This window comes from Nesoenas mayeri, assembly GCF_963082525.1.
Source record: "Nesoenas mayeri genome assembly, chromosome: 3".
NCBI classification, from domain to species: Eukaryota; Metazoa; Chordata; class Aves; order Columbiformes; family Columbidae; genus Nesoenas; species Nesoenas mayeri.
In genome coordinates, this window is record NC_137544.1 from 95,704,356 (window position 1) to 95,723,652 (window position 19,297).

General features: G+C 35.0%; 1 protein-coding gene across 3 annotated transcripts in view; it reads left to right on the forward strand.

The window, feature by feature from the left end:
* The window catches only part of SYT14 (synaptotagmin 14), a gene marked incomplete at both ends in the record, with an annotated part of 72,173 nt that overhangs the window by 20,005 nt on the left and 32,871 nt on the right, over nucleotides 1-19,297 (forward strand). For all 3 annotated transcript variants that reach the window (XM_080342554.1, XM_080342555.1, XM_080342553.1), the window contains one exon: nucleotides 1,418-1,636. In XM_080342554.1, coding sequence (XP_080198680.1) covers nucleotides 1,418-1,636 — 219 coding nt within the window. The remainder of the gene's footprint in view (nucleotides 1-1,417; nucleotides 1,637-19,297) is intronic.

A 19,297-nucleotide genomic window follows, 5' to 3' on the forward strand; every position in this document is an offset into this window, starting at 1 on the left:
ACTTGCAGCATAGACTTTTCTATGTGAGTACTAGGGATAAACAGACCTCAAGTGGATGTGATTTTGCTCATCTACTCTAGAGGCTTACCTAAAAGTGGGAAGGAAGGACCTCTGTAGTAGGAAAAGGCAAACACTTGACTGTAAAAGAGGCCTAGATGGCTGACAGAGGTTGACTTACCTTAATTTTAAATGGCTGAATTTTGGGGAAGCTGATTCCTTTCTCTAGTCAAAATACCCGAACAGAGGAGTGAAACTGACTGGGCATGAAGACAGATACTCATGGGAGTGGAAATGCAGAGCTAGAGCTAGGATAGGGACTGAGAGAAGGGCAGAAAAGCAGGGAGGGGAGAAGCGGTTCAGCGTGGCTGGGTAGCATGTTAGACAATATTCCCTTGCAGAATCAGGTGCTGAAAAACAGCTTTATGGCTGTCTCAGAGCTCTACCAGTAGCAGAAATCTATTGGCAAATCGTATACCATCGCCTTGCTGACAGAGTATTGGTAATGCTGACGTTTATTGAGTTTATGTTAACTCTTCTAGTGCCTGTTAGAGTCAGAGATCTACAAAACCTCTGTGTGGCTTGTTAAATTTGGACAGAATCCATTAGAAGTTTGGAAGAGGGAGGGGGAAGCCTTCCATTAACAAATAAAAATGCAGCTGAATCTTTGACTTGTGGAAGGAAGAGATGTAGTTGGACAAAGTTGGCCACAGGAGTGGGCATTACAGAGTAACTGGTAGAAAATAATTAACTAGACAGTTTCTTCTGTGCAATTTTTGCTGTTGCCAGATGTCTGCAATGATAATCTGCATTAATTGCAGTTATTGACAAGGGGCTGTTTAAGTTAAATAAAATTGTGCATGCAAACATCTTTCACAAGCATTTTCCCATTTGCTACTGTGAGTTTAAGCACTACTGTCATATACACACTAGGATGATTTTGTTGTAGGCTTCTCTTTGTAAATCAGTTCCATTTCTATGTTACATTGCATGCACACAGCAAAAATCAGCTGGGAATGGAGGATCAGGAGCTGCCTTTTTGATATGTTAGGTATCCAAATGTAATGTTGCAGCAGTCTTGGATTTACTTTACATAAATTATTTTGAGCATTTTCTTACTTAACGAAAGTTTTCAAGAACTTCAGTGTGTGCTGCCTGACCTAAGTGGATCCGTTTTCTCGTGAATAAGTTTTAGAATGGATTTTTGGGGGCTTAATGATCTTTCAGTTTTTCTAGAAAATAAGAATAGTTCTCATCAACTTACAAAATCACAGAATACTTATAATTATAGCAAGACAATACTTTTAAAATATTACAGAAATTTTAATTGAAATAAATATCTTCTATGATAACCTTTTATGGTTATTTTCTTGTATTCTGTTTTGAGCTGTAGTCGATTTGCTTTATTTTATTCAAACAGACAACTCATATATGAGTAAAGACCAGCATGGTTCATCATCTGAGAGTGAAGATGAAGCACTGGGTAAATATCATGAGGCCTTGTCTAGAACCCAGAGTTCCAGGCTGCCAGTGGTGGATGGCAGACAGCAAAAAAACTATGTATGGGAAACCAGACAAAAATATAGTCCCCTGTCTGCAGAATATGATGGATACAGTAGTGAAGCCTCAATAGATGAAGGTAAGAGTGATTTAAAAGCATTCATTTTATTCCAAATTTCGGAATGATGTTCTGGATAAGTAAGTCCTAGATGAGGACAGCTTGACTTTTAAATAGTCAATGTCTGCCAAGAAATATCCAGATATCTTTTATATTAGTGCATGCTCCAAAATATTGGCACAGACTTGTGTGCGTTTCTGGAAATACTGCAAATTATAAAATATCTTGTTATATTAAGTTTCATACAGTTTAATCATTAGTCATTTCGTTTTGGGGGGAATTGAAACTGTTTTGATTTAGGAAGGAAATGTGGCAACTCTTGATGAATTCTGTGGTATTATAAATACAAACAAGACCTATTATTCCTCTGCTGATAAGCTGTTGTTACAGCAAAGTAAATTGAATTGGTTACTGGTTACAGTGCATATGGTCATTGTGGTGTGCATTACTGGAATGTTCTGCATCTTCTCTTGAAATCACAGAAAGACATTATTACAAAGATTAAATTAATAAAAGTTTTCCATGGCATTAAAAGTTGGATGTAAACAATGGATATTTTATTTTGTGGTATATATTTCTTGATTTTAAGTAAGGGCCTGGCATAGAGACTGAGAATTCTGCTGTCAGTGTGCTTTTTTGTACTTGAAAATAGCTGCATGTGAGAACTGTATCTATAGCCATTTTCCAGCATGAAAAGTAAGGTTTGATTGAAGTTACTTCAAAGTCAGACTAATATGATGTTGTACTACAATAGGGTATTTGTTGGTCCCCCTTCAATAGGTTAAAATGCAAGGACTTCTGAGAGATTGGTATTTTCTAATAAAAAGTGGATACATTTCATTAAAAGTCTGTATTTAAATGTTCTATACAGTCCAGAAGTGCTTGAAAAAAGTTAAATTTTCTACTATGTGATGAAATTCAATTATATAAAAGTCTCTTTGCCGCTGAAATTTGAAATTAGTGCATGCTTATTCGTGTTTCCAAGTTAAGGCACAAAGGACATGAAAACCATAATTGAAGTAAGTTGCAGAGTAAGAGGAATGTTTTCTGATCATCAGAAGTTTGAGTTCTTTCCTTCGCTATTAAGCTATAGGAAGGCTGGGAGCCTGAGTTCCAGCAAATAGAGCAGGAGATGCAGAGGTGAGGTCAGGCAGTAAGAACCGATCCTTGGACACCGTGGTGGAGGACAATAACTATGACAAGGGGTAGCAAAAGTATCATATTTGGTTTTATTGTTGTTTTTTTTAAATATATCTACTGAGATCTATAGACAGCATTGCTGGGGCAATATGAAAGAGAAGATGCTAACTTTTGGTGTGACTTTTTGTTGGGAAAGGATGGTGATGTATATTAATGGGAGATGGAAAGCGCAATTGTATTTATTAGCAAATAATACCAGATAGAAACTATACGAGAAGACTACTTTCAGGTACTGAGAATGATGTATTTGTCTCTTTTCAAACTACTGAGACCACTTGCTGAAATAATCATAGAATAATTAGTGTTGGAAGGAACATTTGATGTTTCACCTGTTTCACCATTGCTCTTTTTTTTTAATCCTACCAAGTTATCTTCTCAGTGAAAAGTTCTGAGTTCATCTGAGCTTTTTACTTTGACTCTGTAAGACTCCAAAGGTGTTGTACTAGCCTGCATTTTGTGGTGGTGGTGGTGTTTGTGTGTTGGTTTTTTTGGTTGTTTTGTTGTTGTGGGTTTTATTTTTTTTTAAATAATTGTCTTCCTTAGCATCCTCTCAGATCATAAAAATTCATAATCCCTGACTTTTGTGCTCTTCTGGGGAATGAGAACTCCAGTTCTCCATGGAAATCTATATCTTGGTTAGAATCTAAGAAAAAAAACCCCACTCTTTCCAAGTCCAAGTATTGCATCAGGGAAGTTACAATTATTTCCTCCTTCCTCCTTTTTGTTTTTTTTTATCCTATTCCCAAAGATATCTGTCACCAGCTGCTATCCTTTCTCAACACTCTTTCCATTCAGGAAGCTGGCTGCATATAAAACCCATTTATGTATATGCACACGCATATTCACTCTAAAATTAGTATGCAGATTGAATTTATTATAATGAAAGAACATTCAGAGTTTGGAAAAAACCTTTTAAAGCAAAAAACTATCAAAACATTCTGACTTAGAAAACTGTAAATTTTTAATTACCTACTTGTACAAAAGCTTTAATATTGTCAGTATTTTGCTTTTGCTGCTGCTTGTGAAACCATTCTCACATTTTACAGGGAGTGGAGAATCAGCAATGTTATTTATTTGATAGCCTGCAGTCATTCTACAGTTTTCTGCAAAATCCTTGCAAATTAGAGTGATGATTTTGTCTCATTTTTGTAATGTATTAGTCTCAAATAATGATGTCTGATAGTATTAAAAAGCGTTTTGTGCTATTGGACATGGCAACAGAGAAACAGCCTAGTATTTTTCACTTTTCAGTGACTTGAAGGTGGCATACTAGAATAAATAGTGTTAATACTTTTAATGTTCTTTCTAAATTATTTCAAACATAAAAGACAGAAACTTTGCACAATAATAAGTGTGTTAGAATAGAGGAAAAGACAGTGTGTGCCTTGTTATGTTATGATCATTACAGAAGGGAAGTTGCCCAACCTCAAACTTTGATGAAAAGAGAAGATAGAAACCTAATAAAGAAAGCCTGTCATCAAAAATAAGTGAGAGATTGGCTATAGCTAGCAAACAGTTCGTACGTGTTTACAGAAAAAGCTCCAGGTGGAGAGCATCAACATCCTAGAGGTTTCAGTATAATTTTTAAAAATTGAAAGCTTTACTGTTCCTTAAACTTGGAAAATAAATCTGTAGAAGACTTGATGCCATAGGAATACTGACATTGTTCATTAAATAGTTATTTTTTTTATGACTGTTGAATTTTGGTTTTTTTGTAAGTGTAAAAGCAAATGATGGAACCATTTCTTGATTATTTGTAGTGAAGGGGGAGCAAGCAATGTATTCATATGTACTGTATTTAATGTGAGAAGCGATTGTCAGTATATTTGACTTGGTGCGCTTCTGTTTCCTCATACGTACTTCATCATTTCTACTTCTGAGACCTGAACATTTCAGCTGTACTTCCAGCTTAAGGCACCAATCAGTCCAATGTTGAGCAGGGCTTGATAGTGTTGCAGCAAAGTGCTGAGAAGTGAGAATTCATTTTGTCTCATCTCTGTTTCCACTCTGGTTATTGCTAGTAAATCAACCTCTGATGATATCATTAAAAATTCCATCAGAGGTAGAGTAATATCAGAAATGAAAATGATATTTCGTTTTTGGAAAATCCTGTGTTATTTTCTCTTCAGCAGTTAATCTCTATCACATGTATCTTGCAACAGTGTGCTGTGTATTTTCAAAGGAGTCAATAAACAGTTTGACTAATAACTGTTTGCTCTGCACTTTAATCTTAATCTTTAAAATTTCAGAGAAAAAAATATAATCTTGTCTTTATTAATACACCCTGGAGGCTTTGCTTGCATTACTAAAAACATGCATAATAATATGTTTTCATTACTAAGACCATAATAATTTCTGATCATATTATTTTAAGGTTCACTTATTATCAAATACCTGCTTAGTTTATTATCTGTTTTCTGGCTGCATGCCCCTAAAACTATTTTATTCTGAAACCTGAAAATGCGTGTGGCATGTTTTCACATCATTCTTTTCTCCTCTAGATGGCCATATTAATCTTTCTTTTCAGCATATTTATATAGAACTGGCATGACATTTTTTTTATAATGTTTTTAGTAGTTAAATGAAGAAAGCAATATACTTTTTGAGTTTCCTTGGTGTATTTTGGTGATGGGATGTTCGAGGAGCACTTTAGTTCATTCTGTGAGGCTTAGGTTTTAAAATTGGGTTCACAATTATCTGCGTGTGACCAGTGTCTGATCCACTTCATGTATTTGTGTAGTACATTTGATGGACTTAGATTTTGGTGACTTACAATGTATATTTTAAATTAAAAAAAAATCGTGCCTAGATGCAAGTATTTCTAGACTCTGACCTCTTGTAAATAGTTAACTTTTGCAATGAGCTCCTCATGAACAGGCTTAATTACAGAGTATCTCTAAAAGAAAGTCTAGTTCATTAGAAAATCAAGATGATGACAAATGTCATCATGAAAAGTAAAATGGTACAGAATGGCAAACTAAATGGTACAGATGGCAAAGTAAAATGGGTCAGAAGATAGGTTTACACCCAAAATTTCCAACTTCTGCACAAATGACTTAAAACTGTTGATCGGAGAACAGAGAAATCTGTATAACTGCAGTATTTCTTGACATCTATATGTGGTCTTAATCCAGTATCTGGCCCTAGGACCAGAGTCCTAGGGTCAGCTCCAAGTTTTAAGTCTTATTTTTGCCAGTAATATTACTTGTGTTCTTTCTCCTGTATTTTCTCGTGTTTTTCCTTTTCCCTGGTACATCTCCTATTGTAACTTCAATTCCATTGTTTATGATTTGTGTCCTACTTCTTGTGTTACTCCATACCATTTTAAATGGTCCTATTATCCTGTTAAGTATGTAGCATCGCCTTCATGTGCTCCAGTTATTTGTATTATCTTGGAAGAGGGGAATAATACAGTCTATGATATTACAAGTCTGTTTCAGAAAATAAAGGGAGGGGAAAAATAACCAAACAACACAACACTAGAAAAGCAAAAATAAAAATGTAAGGTAATTCTTCTAAGAAGGATGTTATTAATTGAAGTAGTGATCTATATAAGGAAGTGTACAAACTTTAAATTCAAAATAGTCATTATTCTTTGTACTTTGGTAATTGGAATTATTTATTAGTATCTGTGTTGGTTGTGATCTTAAATGGATCATGCTTTCTGAACAACTTAAATTTTTTAAAAATGTACAACGATATTAAACTAGCCTCTTTGTTTCTAATAGTGGCTAGTTCTGAACTTCAAAAACTCAAGCATTATATAGGCAAGTTGTTGTGTCTTTGTTATATCTACAAGCTTCCTAGGCAAGTACAAAATATTTTCTTTAAGGAAGCAGTCCCTTAAATTCCTAAACATTGAAGTTTTTAAACTTAGAAATGTTAGGGTAAATATATTGAAATTAGAGATTGGCAGGAAGATGTCAAAAACTGGAGGTTGCTATTGAAATGAACATTCTCTGAATCCGTTGAAACGAGAAAGGTATAAGAGGGGAAGAAAACATTCTGTGTTTTTATAGTTAATTTGTGATGTTTTTAAAGCTCGTCTTGCCAAATCACCTCTTTAACAGCTGTGCAAAATTCCAGATTAGCAAGCAAGCAAGGGAAATTGATCCCAGTTCTGAGGCGAAGTGACATCGTGATGGAAAAAGCAGTACGCTCTCTTGCTTACTTAGCATACTAAGATGTACTTTATTTAGCTATAGTTTACCAGCTTGGTACAACCACAGGTTCCATCTCCAGCCTGTTTTAAAGTCTTTTTCTGACTTCTCAGTTGATAAAGCCCCATGGTGGAAGGCACGTTTGTTCAGAGGCTCTATTTCTGAGATTGGCCCAAGTGCCTTACATTTCACAAGGTTTTTTGGAAACATATGGAAGCACTAAAAGACTGCAGTGAGAAAACATAAGTTCTCTTAAATGAGAATCTGCTGCTCTAGCAGGCATATGCTACTGGATTTTATCCATCTTTTCCATATTGTGAAGGTAGAATATGATGTTATTTTTGTAGTTTATCTTCTCCACTTTTATTCTTCTCTAGGCTTTCGGCACTTTCTGTTGATGTGTCTGTTGGACATATGTTTGCCTTGCTCCTCGGTGTCAATCTTTGCACGTGAAGGCGACTGTTCTTCTGCAATCTCTTGGATGAGATTCTTTATGCAGCTTTTTGCCTCATCTTTCTCTGTTGTTAGTTTTCATGTCTTGGTAAAAGTCTCTTTACTGAACTACTTGAAGTACATAGATTTTATTTCAAAATCTTCCCAACATAAACACCAAAGGCTCTTTCATAAGCACCTCAAAACTGGTACACAGGTAAATCTCTCCAGTTTGTTAAAGCAACCTGGGATGTTTTCTTCTCTAAATAACCTGCAGGATCCTACTTCTTTGGACTTGTCAAGCTAAGATGAAAGCCACTGGACAGGCTGAGAGAGGAAGAGTGGATCTCTCAGTGAATCTCATGAACATTATAAATTTTCCAGTTTAGTTTCTGTCATTATTCGTTGCATATAAGCAGGTATATTTGCAATCCAGGTGTGAATAAAGACATACTGGTTCTAAAGTATGGAGTGAGGGCCTCAGTATGGTTGTATTGTGTTCAGCAAAATAAGGCCAGAAAGTTTTCTCAAAATTGGTCTATCTGTCTGAGACTGCAAATAAGATGTAGCTGTTAACACCTCGTGAATACATGTAACTTTCTATTTAGCTATAGCTTTATTCAGCATGACTGTAGATAAGGGTAGCAGCAAACAATCATTGAAGCTTAAAGAACATTTTTAAAAGAAGTGCCTAGGCCTCATATTTCTTCTGAAACTGTTTTATTTTTCAGCGAATAGTGTTTAATTGTATTGATTTTTGACAAAGAAGGTAGTTCATGTGCAATAAGAGCTATGAACTAGTATTCAGACTGGAAGACTGATAGCTCAGTTGAATACTAGATCATTACTTAAATAATTATTTCTCTTCTTTTTCTTCTAATGATCTTTAAATAAATTAATTAGAAATACAATGGAAAGAGTATTTAGTAAGAAGTTGGCTACCCAGTTTTCATTGATGTGTCTCTATCAGGTTACCTGTGAGATTTCTCTGGTATAATACCCATTGGAAGAATTTTATCTTTTAGGCCTGCAGCTTTGGATAGACCTAGGCCTTCAAATAGTAACGTTCATCAAGACACTTTAAAAGGGTCTTCAGTAAAGACACTTAAGATAAATTTTAAGTAATCTTCAGAGCAGTATTCCCCAAATATTTCAGAGTGTATTTTGAAGGCTGAGTCATGTTACATTTAGGAGATATTTTAGGTATTCATAGTTGTGTATGTCAGCTGACAGTGCTTGTATACTATCGATTGATACACAATTCTTGATGCACTTTTTAGAGATTTTTGGGGAGAGAAAAATGGGATTTTTAAAAATTATAATATTTATTCAGTTGATCCAGCTTCCTTATGCTTCTTTTCTGTTATGTTGGCAGCTACCCTTGACACTTTTTATTTGAAGAGTAATTTAAGATCTTCATGTAGTACAGTAGAAAGTGCAATGATGCAGTACTAATGATACACATAATCAGGAATCAGGACTTTGTATGTGCCTCCTATTTATAGGTAAATAGCAGTGAGTTTTCCTTGGCTCTAAGCCCTTAAAAATTGGAGAAAGATAATTTATTGTGCTTTTGAAGCCTCTGGGGAGTGTGGCAGTTCAACCATAGCTATATCAAGGGAATGTTTTAAGGATAGTTTTGTGTACTACAAAATATACTTTTGTAACTCAAGGAGCTGCACGATACTGTCCAGAGCTAACTTGATTTGGATTGTTTTCTGCTTAATTTCTCAGGTGCTGTCAGGTTTGGGGTTTTTTTTGTGTGTGTTTGTTTTTTTGTTTGCTTGTTTTTGTTTTTAACTCTTGCTGGGGCTGGGGGGGAACACCAACAAAGTATCTTCCTAATGCATTATGACACTATTATTCTATTATAGTGGAAGACAGTTCTGTTAAGTATTTGAAATGATTTTGTTTTTCCCAAAAATATAGTCAACTGAGCATTGGCAAGACTAAGGTGATTTAAAGAGTAACTTTTGCTCTGTCTTTTATTCAGTTTTACAGAATTCAGATCTTTTTTACTACCCAAGACAGTGTTACCCTTTACCTTTTGAAAAGTTCCTGATAGCAAGGAGCTTTTCATGGAAGTTATTCACATATTAGACTATAATTATGTTGTGGTTATGTTTCTTTATCTGCGTGAATGGCAGACAAGCATAGTGGTAACAGAGTCTGAAGACGTGGAATGGAAAGAATTCACAGATGGGGTAGAAAGTACATGTGTAATTCAATATTGTAATTTTCTTGAGGAATATTACAGAGGTGGCAAGACGTAAATATGGAATTTAAATGCAAAGGAGATCTGTGTCTGAATTTAAACACAGTTTGGAAGAAAATGGAGTTACATTGAGAACTTGTGAGTTGAAAAGCTAGATAAGTTGTGCACAGTAAGTATCTTGTCAACCGAAGGAAACACATGAAAGTGCTTGATAGAATGAATTTGAATAATACTGAAGTTATGGATTTACCCTGTGATTAGCAGCAGAGTTGCTGGCGAAAGATGATGTTAAAGCGTGCATGTCATCTACTGCTGAGAGAAGAAAACTAGTAGCAAAACTCTAAGTCTGTGATGATGATAAGATTTTCATCAGAAAAATTCCTTTTCCAGCTAGACCAACTCCAAAGAGGAAGAAAACCTGTCCTCCGGTGAGAAAGGGCTTTTTTTCCTGATGTGAACAAGTAAGCCAAGCAGTCTCACAAATTAGGTTCCTCCTGCCAGCATTTTGAAGTCTTTGAAGAGATACCCTTTGCATTGATGTGAAGGCTTTGAAGAAAGTCACCCTTAGCAATGTGATGTCTCTGAAGTGATGTAAATCATACATTAATAATTACAGGAAAGTTCCCATTTTGTTGTGAACTTACTATTTTAATAAGTAATCTATTTGAATCTGGAATTTATGAAAGGATCAAGATCTGTCATTATCTGGGAAAAGTGCGTGTATATATTTGTGGCTGAAATAGTTCCTTGTGGCATTGTATTTGATACAGATGTTCCACATTAATAAAATGTAGAACTGATTTAAGACTTAAGCACAAGGGCCAGTACTATATCAGCAAAGAAGATCATTCCGTGATGAACCAAGCACCTTTGCTGATTCTGAGGTTTTCCATTGAAAACTGGGTGTTTCTTTTATTGATATGATATAAAAGCTATTGGATAGAGGTGTTCTTTTTTCTTGGTATTATGGTAATATCTAGTGTTATAGGGAAGCAGTTTCTTTGATCTTCGTGCACATAGACCATGAGATATGTCTTGTTCTGAAAGACTCCCACAGAATACAAAAGAAGGCATAGTTCTCATTAATTGCAACCCTAATTGCAGAGATCCCATGGCTTATCATGGAATGAGTGAGTAAGAAACAGGATCAAACAGCAGGCTGGAGATCTCTGTATAGATATTTGTTATGTGCATTGGAAAAAGGGATTTTACCCTGTGTACAGCCAGTAGTGTACTTACCTGCTGAGAATAGTCGTGCTGCTTGGTCAGCAGAATGGAGCAGTACTTGTTTTTATTTCTTATGCTTACATAACCTTATTACAACTTCATATAAGAATATAGCAATAGATGAGTTTATCAGTTGTTCCTCCATAGTGCCTATGGATAAATGGATCATTCTTCTTAGCTTTAAATGTTAAAAGATTTTTAACTCTAATTTGAGACTAATGTTTATGTCCCAGTTGTGCTTTTTCCCCTAGGTTAAAGACCAGTTACTGTTAGGACTGTTTTTTATAATCCAATTGCATTACATTTTAACCATCTCATTGGTAAAAGAAGAACAACTGGTAATTTTTATAAATTAACTCTTTTTGCTTTGTTACCTAGTCAGTGTAGATAATTTTCCTTATTTACACATATCTATTTCGTAGACATGCTGTAACTATATCATAGATATTCTCTTGGAATTACTCAATGACTATTTTGTCCTTCTACAAGATGAACAATGTTACCATTTTTATCTAATAACATGTATTTTATTGTTAAGATTACTATTTTCATAGCTACTTCAATTGTGTATATTATTTATTGGGACTGTATTGTATCTGAGTAAACAACATGAAATTGTATCTGTGGCTTCTGTGAAGGCAAAGATCTGTATTTTTTTTCCTTTTTAAAATAAGCTCTTATGTGCTACTTAAAACAGTTCTATGTTATAAAGTTATCCTAAATTTTAGGAATTATTGGAATATTTTCCTTGGAGGGAAGGGTAAGCATAATATGTTTTATTATACAAGTTGAAGTCTTTGTGTTCTTTTGGCTTGGGTGTGGGTTGGTGGGTTTTTTTGTTTGTTTGGGTTTTTTTTGTTTTGTGTTTTTGGTGGTTTTTTTTTTTTAAGGGGTAGAGGCTTGGGTTTCTTTGTTTGCAATTACTTTTCTTTCACTGTATTTAGAAGTGAGCTGGAAATAGATCTGTAGCTGATGTAATTGCCAGGCTTCTGGTCATTTGAGTGTGGCTGAAGGTTTTCTGCTGTGGTGGAATCATGGTCTCATGAAAGCACATAGGAAAACTCAAAGGGAAAATTATTTTATTATGGAAATTCTCATTCTGTTCCTTTGAGAGAAGCTGGCAGACATGCTTAACTGAGTATAAGATTTTCTGTGTGGAGTCACCTATGCCCAGTTCAATTAAAGCTTGATCTTTAAATTTGTAAATAGAAAATCTTGCTACATTCACCTTTCACACCACTTTATAGTCTACCAGCATGTGTTTTTATGTATATATTTGTGTATTTTGCTTAAAAACAAACAAAAACAAAAAACCACAAACCTACCCAGCTCTCTATTTGAAACCTTTGGGCTTATTCTTTTTGAACCTTTCAAAATTTTGTTCTTAAAGGTGTTTTTTGAAAAATATACCGTTATGATTTTCTATTTGTTTTAATTTTTAAAGAAGTTTTCTGACATTCCTTTGCAAATATATCAATTTGTCAGATAAAGGTTAAAAATTAGATACGTTTTATTCATGTTAAAGTCACACCCAGCTTATTTCAAGGCAGCTTTGACTTAGAGTTGCAAGCCTGAGGATATTGATTTGAATTATGCATGACTGTCTGGTATGCAGTTCCATTAGCCTGCTGGATGGATAATGTAAACATGTTCAGAATTTTAAGTATCCTATATGAGCGGCAGGTTAAAAATAGAGCTGATAAGAGCATGTGTATCTGAAAAATCCAAATCTTGGAGAATGAAGCTACAAAAGGTTCATCTCTTCAAGAGACTGACTTCAGGTGTGATTTTCTTTTCTTTGAAAATGCTCAATCTGAACAAATACAGCTTATGTGACTTAAACAGGTGACATGATTACTGTTGTTTACTGCAAAGAGTTGACATCTGTACCAGAAGAAACACTTGTAACCTAAAGGTCAGGGCCAACTTTGCATCTTTTGGCAAAAAAGAGGGGCAGCATCTGTTCTTGTTTAAGTTGGTCAAGATTAACACTAGTGATTAGACTCATTTCTTTGTATCTTCATGGAATCTTGTTTAGAATGTTGCTTGATTTTGCTCAAACTTCCCATGGCTTCCAGTATCTCATAGTTCCCGTTGGTTTGGTTATCCCTATATTTCAGCAGTCGTAGTTTGGTGGTAGGTGTGATGCCTTTTGAAACTTTGTTTTTAAATCCCTGGCACTAAAATCACTGTATTAATATGATATAAAACAGATAGTGTCTCTTTAGAATTTTGTCCAGGTTCCTGTGATTTTTAATAGGAGAAAAAAAAACCACTCTGAAATGAAAAGTACGATGCCATCTCTATGTTACATTTTATTAAGATTTATTATACTTCAAAGTGTTTCTGTTGTATATGTAGCAATGTGGCAATTTGATGCGTTAAGTAAGAATCAGCATAATGTACTGCACTTGTTTTCAAGATCTGATACATACAAACCAGAAGACTAGTCTAATATTGCATTAATTTGTAACCACCTTCTCAGAATTATTTTACTTGGAGTGCTTAATATTTGACTGAGTTAAATTCTGTACATAGTGCCAGAAAAGAACTCTTTTTATGTTATGAGAATAACGAGAGAGAATAATGCTGTATTTTCCCTGGACTTTACAGTGTTTATTTGCTTACGTCTTAGTATAGAAATAATCACATAAGAATTTGCAAGTACAGTATGACTTAAAAGCTCTTGTTGAAGATGAAGTTGATTGTACTGCTCTGACGTATTTTTTTTTCTTTTCCTATCATATATTGGATCATGAATTGTATGTCCACACAAAATCTGGCAAATAGGTAATGCTTGAGTAGGTCTGGTAAAATTTGAAAATGTGTTTTGAGTTTATGGTCGTTTTCCCTTGTAACTGAGCAATAATTAATCTGTTAAGAGAGCAGCGTCTAAAGCTCTTCTTCAGAGAAACTCACCGTCATGCTGGATCGTGGCTGTTGTCTTTGGCTGTTTGCAGAGTGAAATTCCTTTCACTGACATGAGAACCACTGCTCTTAATCATCTGCTTTTCCTGGTGCCATTTCCTTCCTGTTAACAAGAAGGGACTTTAAAAAGAAAAACAAATACTTGGAAATAAAACCAGTAGTTGTCGTTAGTGTTAGAGGCAGTCTATTGGCCTCAGAGCTGTAGGGAACAATCATTGCTATTTCCAGACGACTTTGAGATCCTGCAGAGGAAGGACATAAGAACTCATTTTATGAAGGATGGTAACAATGGTAGTTATTTGTTAAAAAATACTAGTTGGCACCTTAGTCCTACTCAGAGAGGAACGGGACATCTCTCCTGTGCTTTTGTGCACAGTGCAGATAATCCAGGAGAATATTACACAGAGGAGAAATGAAAGAATAGCATGTGTAACAGTGAATGTAATGGCAGGAGTACATAGCCATTGAGTGGTTCCAACACAGAACTACAGAACTAGCAATATTTTGATAATACGGATGACTTACCATAAATACCACAAGGTAACAGTCAATTTTGAGTTCCTTTTCATTGTTCTCTAGCTTTCAGTAACTTTTAACAGGAATTTATAGGAAAAAAAGTGATGTTTATTTCTAGTTGAATGTTTACCATAGAAATATTATGTGGATCTTTATTGTCCCCAAAAGAAAGCACTATAATCTAGGCAATTTAAAGTTAAATTTAAAAGTTAAAAGAAATGCATCTTATGAAATCCATGTGAATGTAAGTCTACCCTTCAGTGACACTGTTAGAAAAATGAAGATATTTAATATGTCTTTATTTCATATGCACTGGTGGAAAACCTATCAGAATTATACAGATATTTCATGATCTTAATATAAACAAGTGTAAGAGCTTGTTTTTTATGCTTCAGTGGCTCCGATATTATGCTTCAAAAATCTCTGTGTTTTAAAGCAAGGCTGAGGTTGTGCATATGAGCAAGTCAGGTTAAGTTTTTTGTTTAGTATTTTCCTGTAATAAGTTTAAGTAACTGAAGAAAAGAGGCAAGAATATCATTTTCCTACCCAATCTTCTCTGGCTCTCTAACTCTTAGTTGCTTTTGTGACACTTATTTATGTAGTTGATACCTTTCCAATGATTCAATGCATTGAAAGGTGGGAGGTGGCCGTGAATGATTCTATATCTAGTTCCTATTACAATAATTTATTTTTCCTTCTGGTTAGTCCCCTTTACTTCCCATACATTAATTCGAATTATGTTAGTATCGGCACTTGGGTTTTGAATCCTGTGTAAATTTTGCTCAGTGGGAGCGAGTCTTTTTTTTCTAAGAGGAGGTCGGAATACAGAAACATAAAGGGAAAATCAGTTTACTAACTGCCCTCTTCTTCACTGATGAGTACAAATTATTCCCAGCTTGTTGGAATGCAATTTGCATTTGAAAATGCCCATAATAAATTGGTATAAAGAGGTCTAACAATTTCTGTTTAAGGGAGTTCTATTTATTCTGGTTTATGCGTAATCTCAGAGTTGCACGCAATGGTTCTGCACCTCCTTTCTGAAATGCTTGCTTGAAATTTGCTGCATTTTATGTCTTCAGCGAGGTATATTGATAGAGAAACACTTAAACTCTGTCAGCTCATAGTAAATAGCAAACTCAGAATGATATACTCCTTTTTTAATTTTAACACCATTTCAGGGTTGATCAGGTTAAATCGTTTTATGTCTGCACCTTTTTTCATTCTGTTTTCCTCAAGCAGAAGTGCTGGATTTCAGATCGAAAAGAACGTGCTTGCTTATTTCATTACAAATGTTAGCATATGGCATACCTCAGTTTTTTGAGAGGGTAGGGGGATGAAGAACACTTCCAAGGGGTTAGATATTCATCCTGTATAGATGGCTCAGATTCCTACTGTGTCAGTTTTCTGGTGTTTGATAAGGCACACAAAGCAGTTGTGGGAGAAAGCATATCACTTGTATCCATGGTAACTCGAATGATACTTTGGAACTCAAAAGGATAGAATAAGCCAGAGTAATAGGTCTCATTATGAGGGCAAAATACATAAAAGGTTCAGGCATATGCTTTTAATTAGTTGCCAAAAATAACTAGAATCAGAGACGACGCAATGAAACAATAATTCTTAGTGTTAGAAACAGGCAACATTTGAAATCTAAATATGTGCTTAACTGAAAGGCTTTTATCTTACCATCTTCTGGGTATTCGGTCCATGCATACTAATACATTTGCTACGGTTTCTTAATCATGCTTAGGACATGAGAGCACACGCTGATAAAAGCTCATGCAAGTCTCACATGAGTGCAAGTTTCCAAAGTTCCATAGTGATGTTAATTCTCATGGCTGTGATGCAGCTTCTTATGAATAGCATGTGCAAAGCATTCTCATATGTTTTACAAGTGCACTGCTGGAAAAATAAATGTAACGAGTGCTTCTATGGAGAAATCATTAAAAAAAAAGGATTGAAAATGCAGATTAGTTTGAGATCGAAGATACAGTATTTTTCAGAGTAAGTCACTTTAATTAATTTTAAAATAGGAAGGTAAGCAATGAGGGAAAGTGGGAAAATGTAATATGAAACTTGAATGGATAGACTAGAATTGAATCCCAGAGAATGAAAATAGAACAATGTATGAAGTACAAGGTATAGGATATTTGAATAACCATTTTAATAGAAATATTTTAATACAGTGAATAATTTTAAAGTTTTCTATTTGAACAGCAGTGTTTGTAAGGAATCCATCTTGTATTGCAATGCAATTCTCCACATTATTTCCTCTGTTGCTATAGAAACTAATTCTAGTGCAGCTGTGATCGCTTATCAAAATTCTAATGTTTCAATACCCATTTCTTATTTTGAGTTATTTAAATAGCCTTGTCTTACTTTGAATCAAACTGCACATTTCTTCACTGCTGAATTGTTGACTGGTCAAAATGTTAATGCAAAGTGATAGCAAATGTTGTATTTTTTTTTTCTTTTTGCCATCTAAGCTATCATACTTATTGTTAAAGTTTTAATAACAAGCAAATTAAGGCTTTTTCACTTAATAAATTGTAAAGGTCAATATTTTGCTGTCTAACATCAGCCTTTTGTAATGGATATTACTTCCTCAGTGTAATCTTAATCATATTTAGTATTTCATAAACCTTAAATTGTTCCGCTTACTCATACATGGCCATAGAGTGTGTGTATGTATATGTGTGTGTTTACATACGTGTGTTGATGTGTATGTGTAAACTATTGTTAGGATTTTTTTAACTTACATTCATTTTACAGACGTAAAAATTTCAGTGATACTACATTGTCTAAAAGTAGTCATCTGCAAGGTATACTGCAGTAGAATGTCACCAGTTGGCAAAGTATTCTGAATTTCTTTTGCTCCTTGTATTATTTGTTTATTCAGGGTTAGTTTGGGGGGTTGGTTTTTGTGGTGGTTTGTTTTTTTTGTTGTGGTGCTTTAGTTTTTGGTTTGGGGTTTGTTTTGTTTGTTTGTAAACAATGGAAGTACTATGCCAGCAAGTATATGTATTAAATGCAAGATGCAGCACTATAACTAGCATATGAAGAGGAGCTACCTGTGAATTGTCGAACTACTGTATTATAGAAAAAGCTTTATGGGTATTTGAGATACCTGTATTTGAAATTATTCCCATACTTGATTATTACAGTATAGAATTGAGGTTTTCAATATATATTGTAGAATCAATGAATAATAGGTGAAAATGACCTGTGGAGGTCATCTAGTCTGATCGCCTGATTGATAAAGAGCCAGCTTCAGAGTTAGACCAGATTGCTCAGGGCCCTCATCAGGAGAGCTTTTTAAACCTTCAAGGCTGTCAGTTACACAGCTTCTTTGGGTAACCTCATCCAGTCTATACCCACTCTGACTTCAAACTTTTTTCTTATATTTAATCAGAATTTCCTTTGTTGTAACATGCACGTATATCAGTTAAATATCAGGTTTATATATAGCTTAATAAAGTAGTTTAAACAATGCTGAGATTTGAAACAATTAGCATTCTGGTTGTGAAACACATTGAATATAATTCTGCTGAGTATGTTTTCAATTCTAATGGTAAGATCTAAGAAGTTTGCTTGTACCAAATGATGCGAAAGGGTGGGATGGTAATAGGTCTGGAGATACATGTTGTGTACTTTCTGATGTTGTAGCAAAACTACTGAAATGTTCCTGTAATACTTTTTCAAGATAATCACTGACTTTCTAATGAGTGTACATTAATTTCATGTAGAGTGAAATAAATCATTTTCAATTTTGAAATTATCATACAAACATTTTGCAGCTGTGGCTGTCAGACTGATTACTAATTAACTGCTGTGCACCACCTTTAAGTCTCTTATTCAACAAGCAGCATCAAACAGTAATTTCAAATTAGGTGTAACATTTTTGCTGCATAAGAAAGGTCCACAAGAGACAAATTTTGACAGATATGCATGTTTTTACTCTGTCTCAACAGCTAATAAGTTTAATATTGTAGGTATAACACCATGTTCATGGCAACGCAGTTTACCAGAGGGTGTTTTGGGAAGTTAAATGCATTGAGAACAGTGTGCAGCACTCTGACCCTTGATTGTTCAGCACTGTTACTGCTTTGAGGGATGGCAGGGAAGAACAGTTCCTCTCTTGCTGTCTACTGAGGGCTGAAACATCATTCTGTAGACCTTACGAGCCCTCTATGCAATATGCAGCTTGGCCACTGATCCTCCTGAGCTCTTGCCTAGCTCTTAAAATCGCTGCCATGGCTGAACTAAAATACCTTCACCAGCCAGACTCATATTCACTGAGTCCTGTCCAAGTGCAGAAAATTACCTGTTTTGTGAATTATGGAAACATAGGAACAACTACATAATATGTTACATATAAGCCTAGTAAAGCGACTCTCTGTGACAGTGGGAAGTCTCAGAAGTGCAAGAAATTTAGGTTCTAGTAATTGTGTTTCTTTATTCCCAGAGAAACTTGTTTGAGGCCGTACTGGAGTGGGTGGAACAGACTGACATCTTCCTTGCTGCTTAATCCTTGCCTTTTCTGTGAATTTGTAGCCCTGTTACTGGGTGTGTGAAGGAAAGATACCTCAGTTTCAAAGCATATCCCATGCTTCCGATTTCACAGTGTCTATTTTGCCTTTCTTTTTCTGGTCATTTGGCCCAAAAAGTGGTACTAGTGCCAGCTTCAGAGTTAGACCAGGTTGCACAGGGCCCTCATCAGGAGAGCTTTTTAAACCTTCAAGGCTGTTGATTACACAGCATCTTTCAGTAATCTCATCCATTCCTAAGCATATTTTCTACAGGCACTAATATCTGAAAGGTTTTAGGGGAGTTCTTGAGCATATGTAGACAATTTGCTTCTGTTGTTTACCTATTAGGTATTCCTGTAAACGGAGATTGTCCTTGGTTTTTCTGGGTTCTAGCTGCATTTTATTTGATAAAGTTCTGAGAGCTGTTTCAAAAGCAAAAACCCCTGCATTTTCTAGAATCCTTTTTACAGAAATC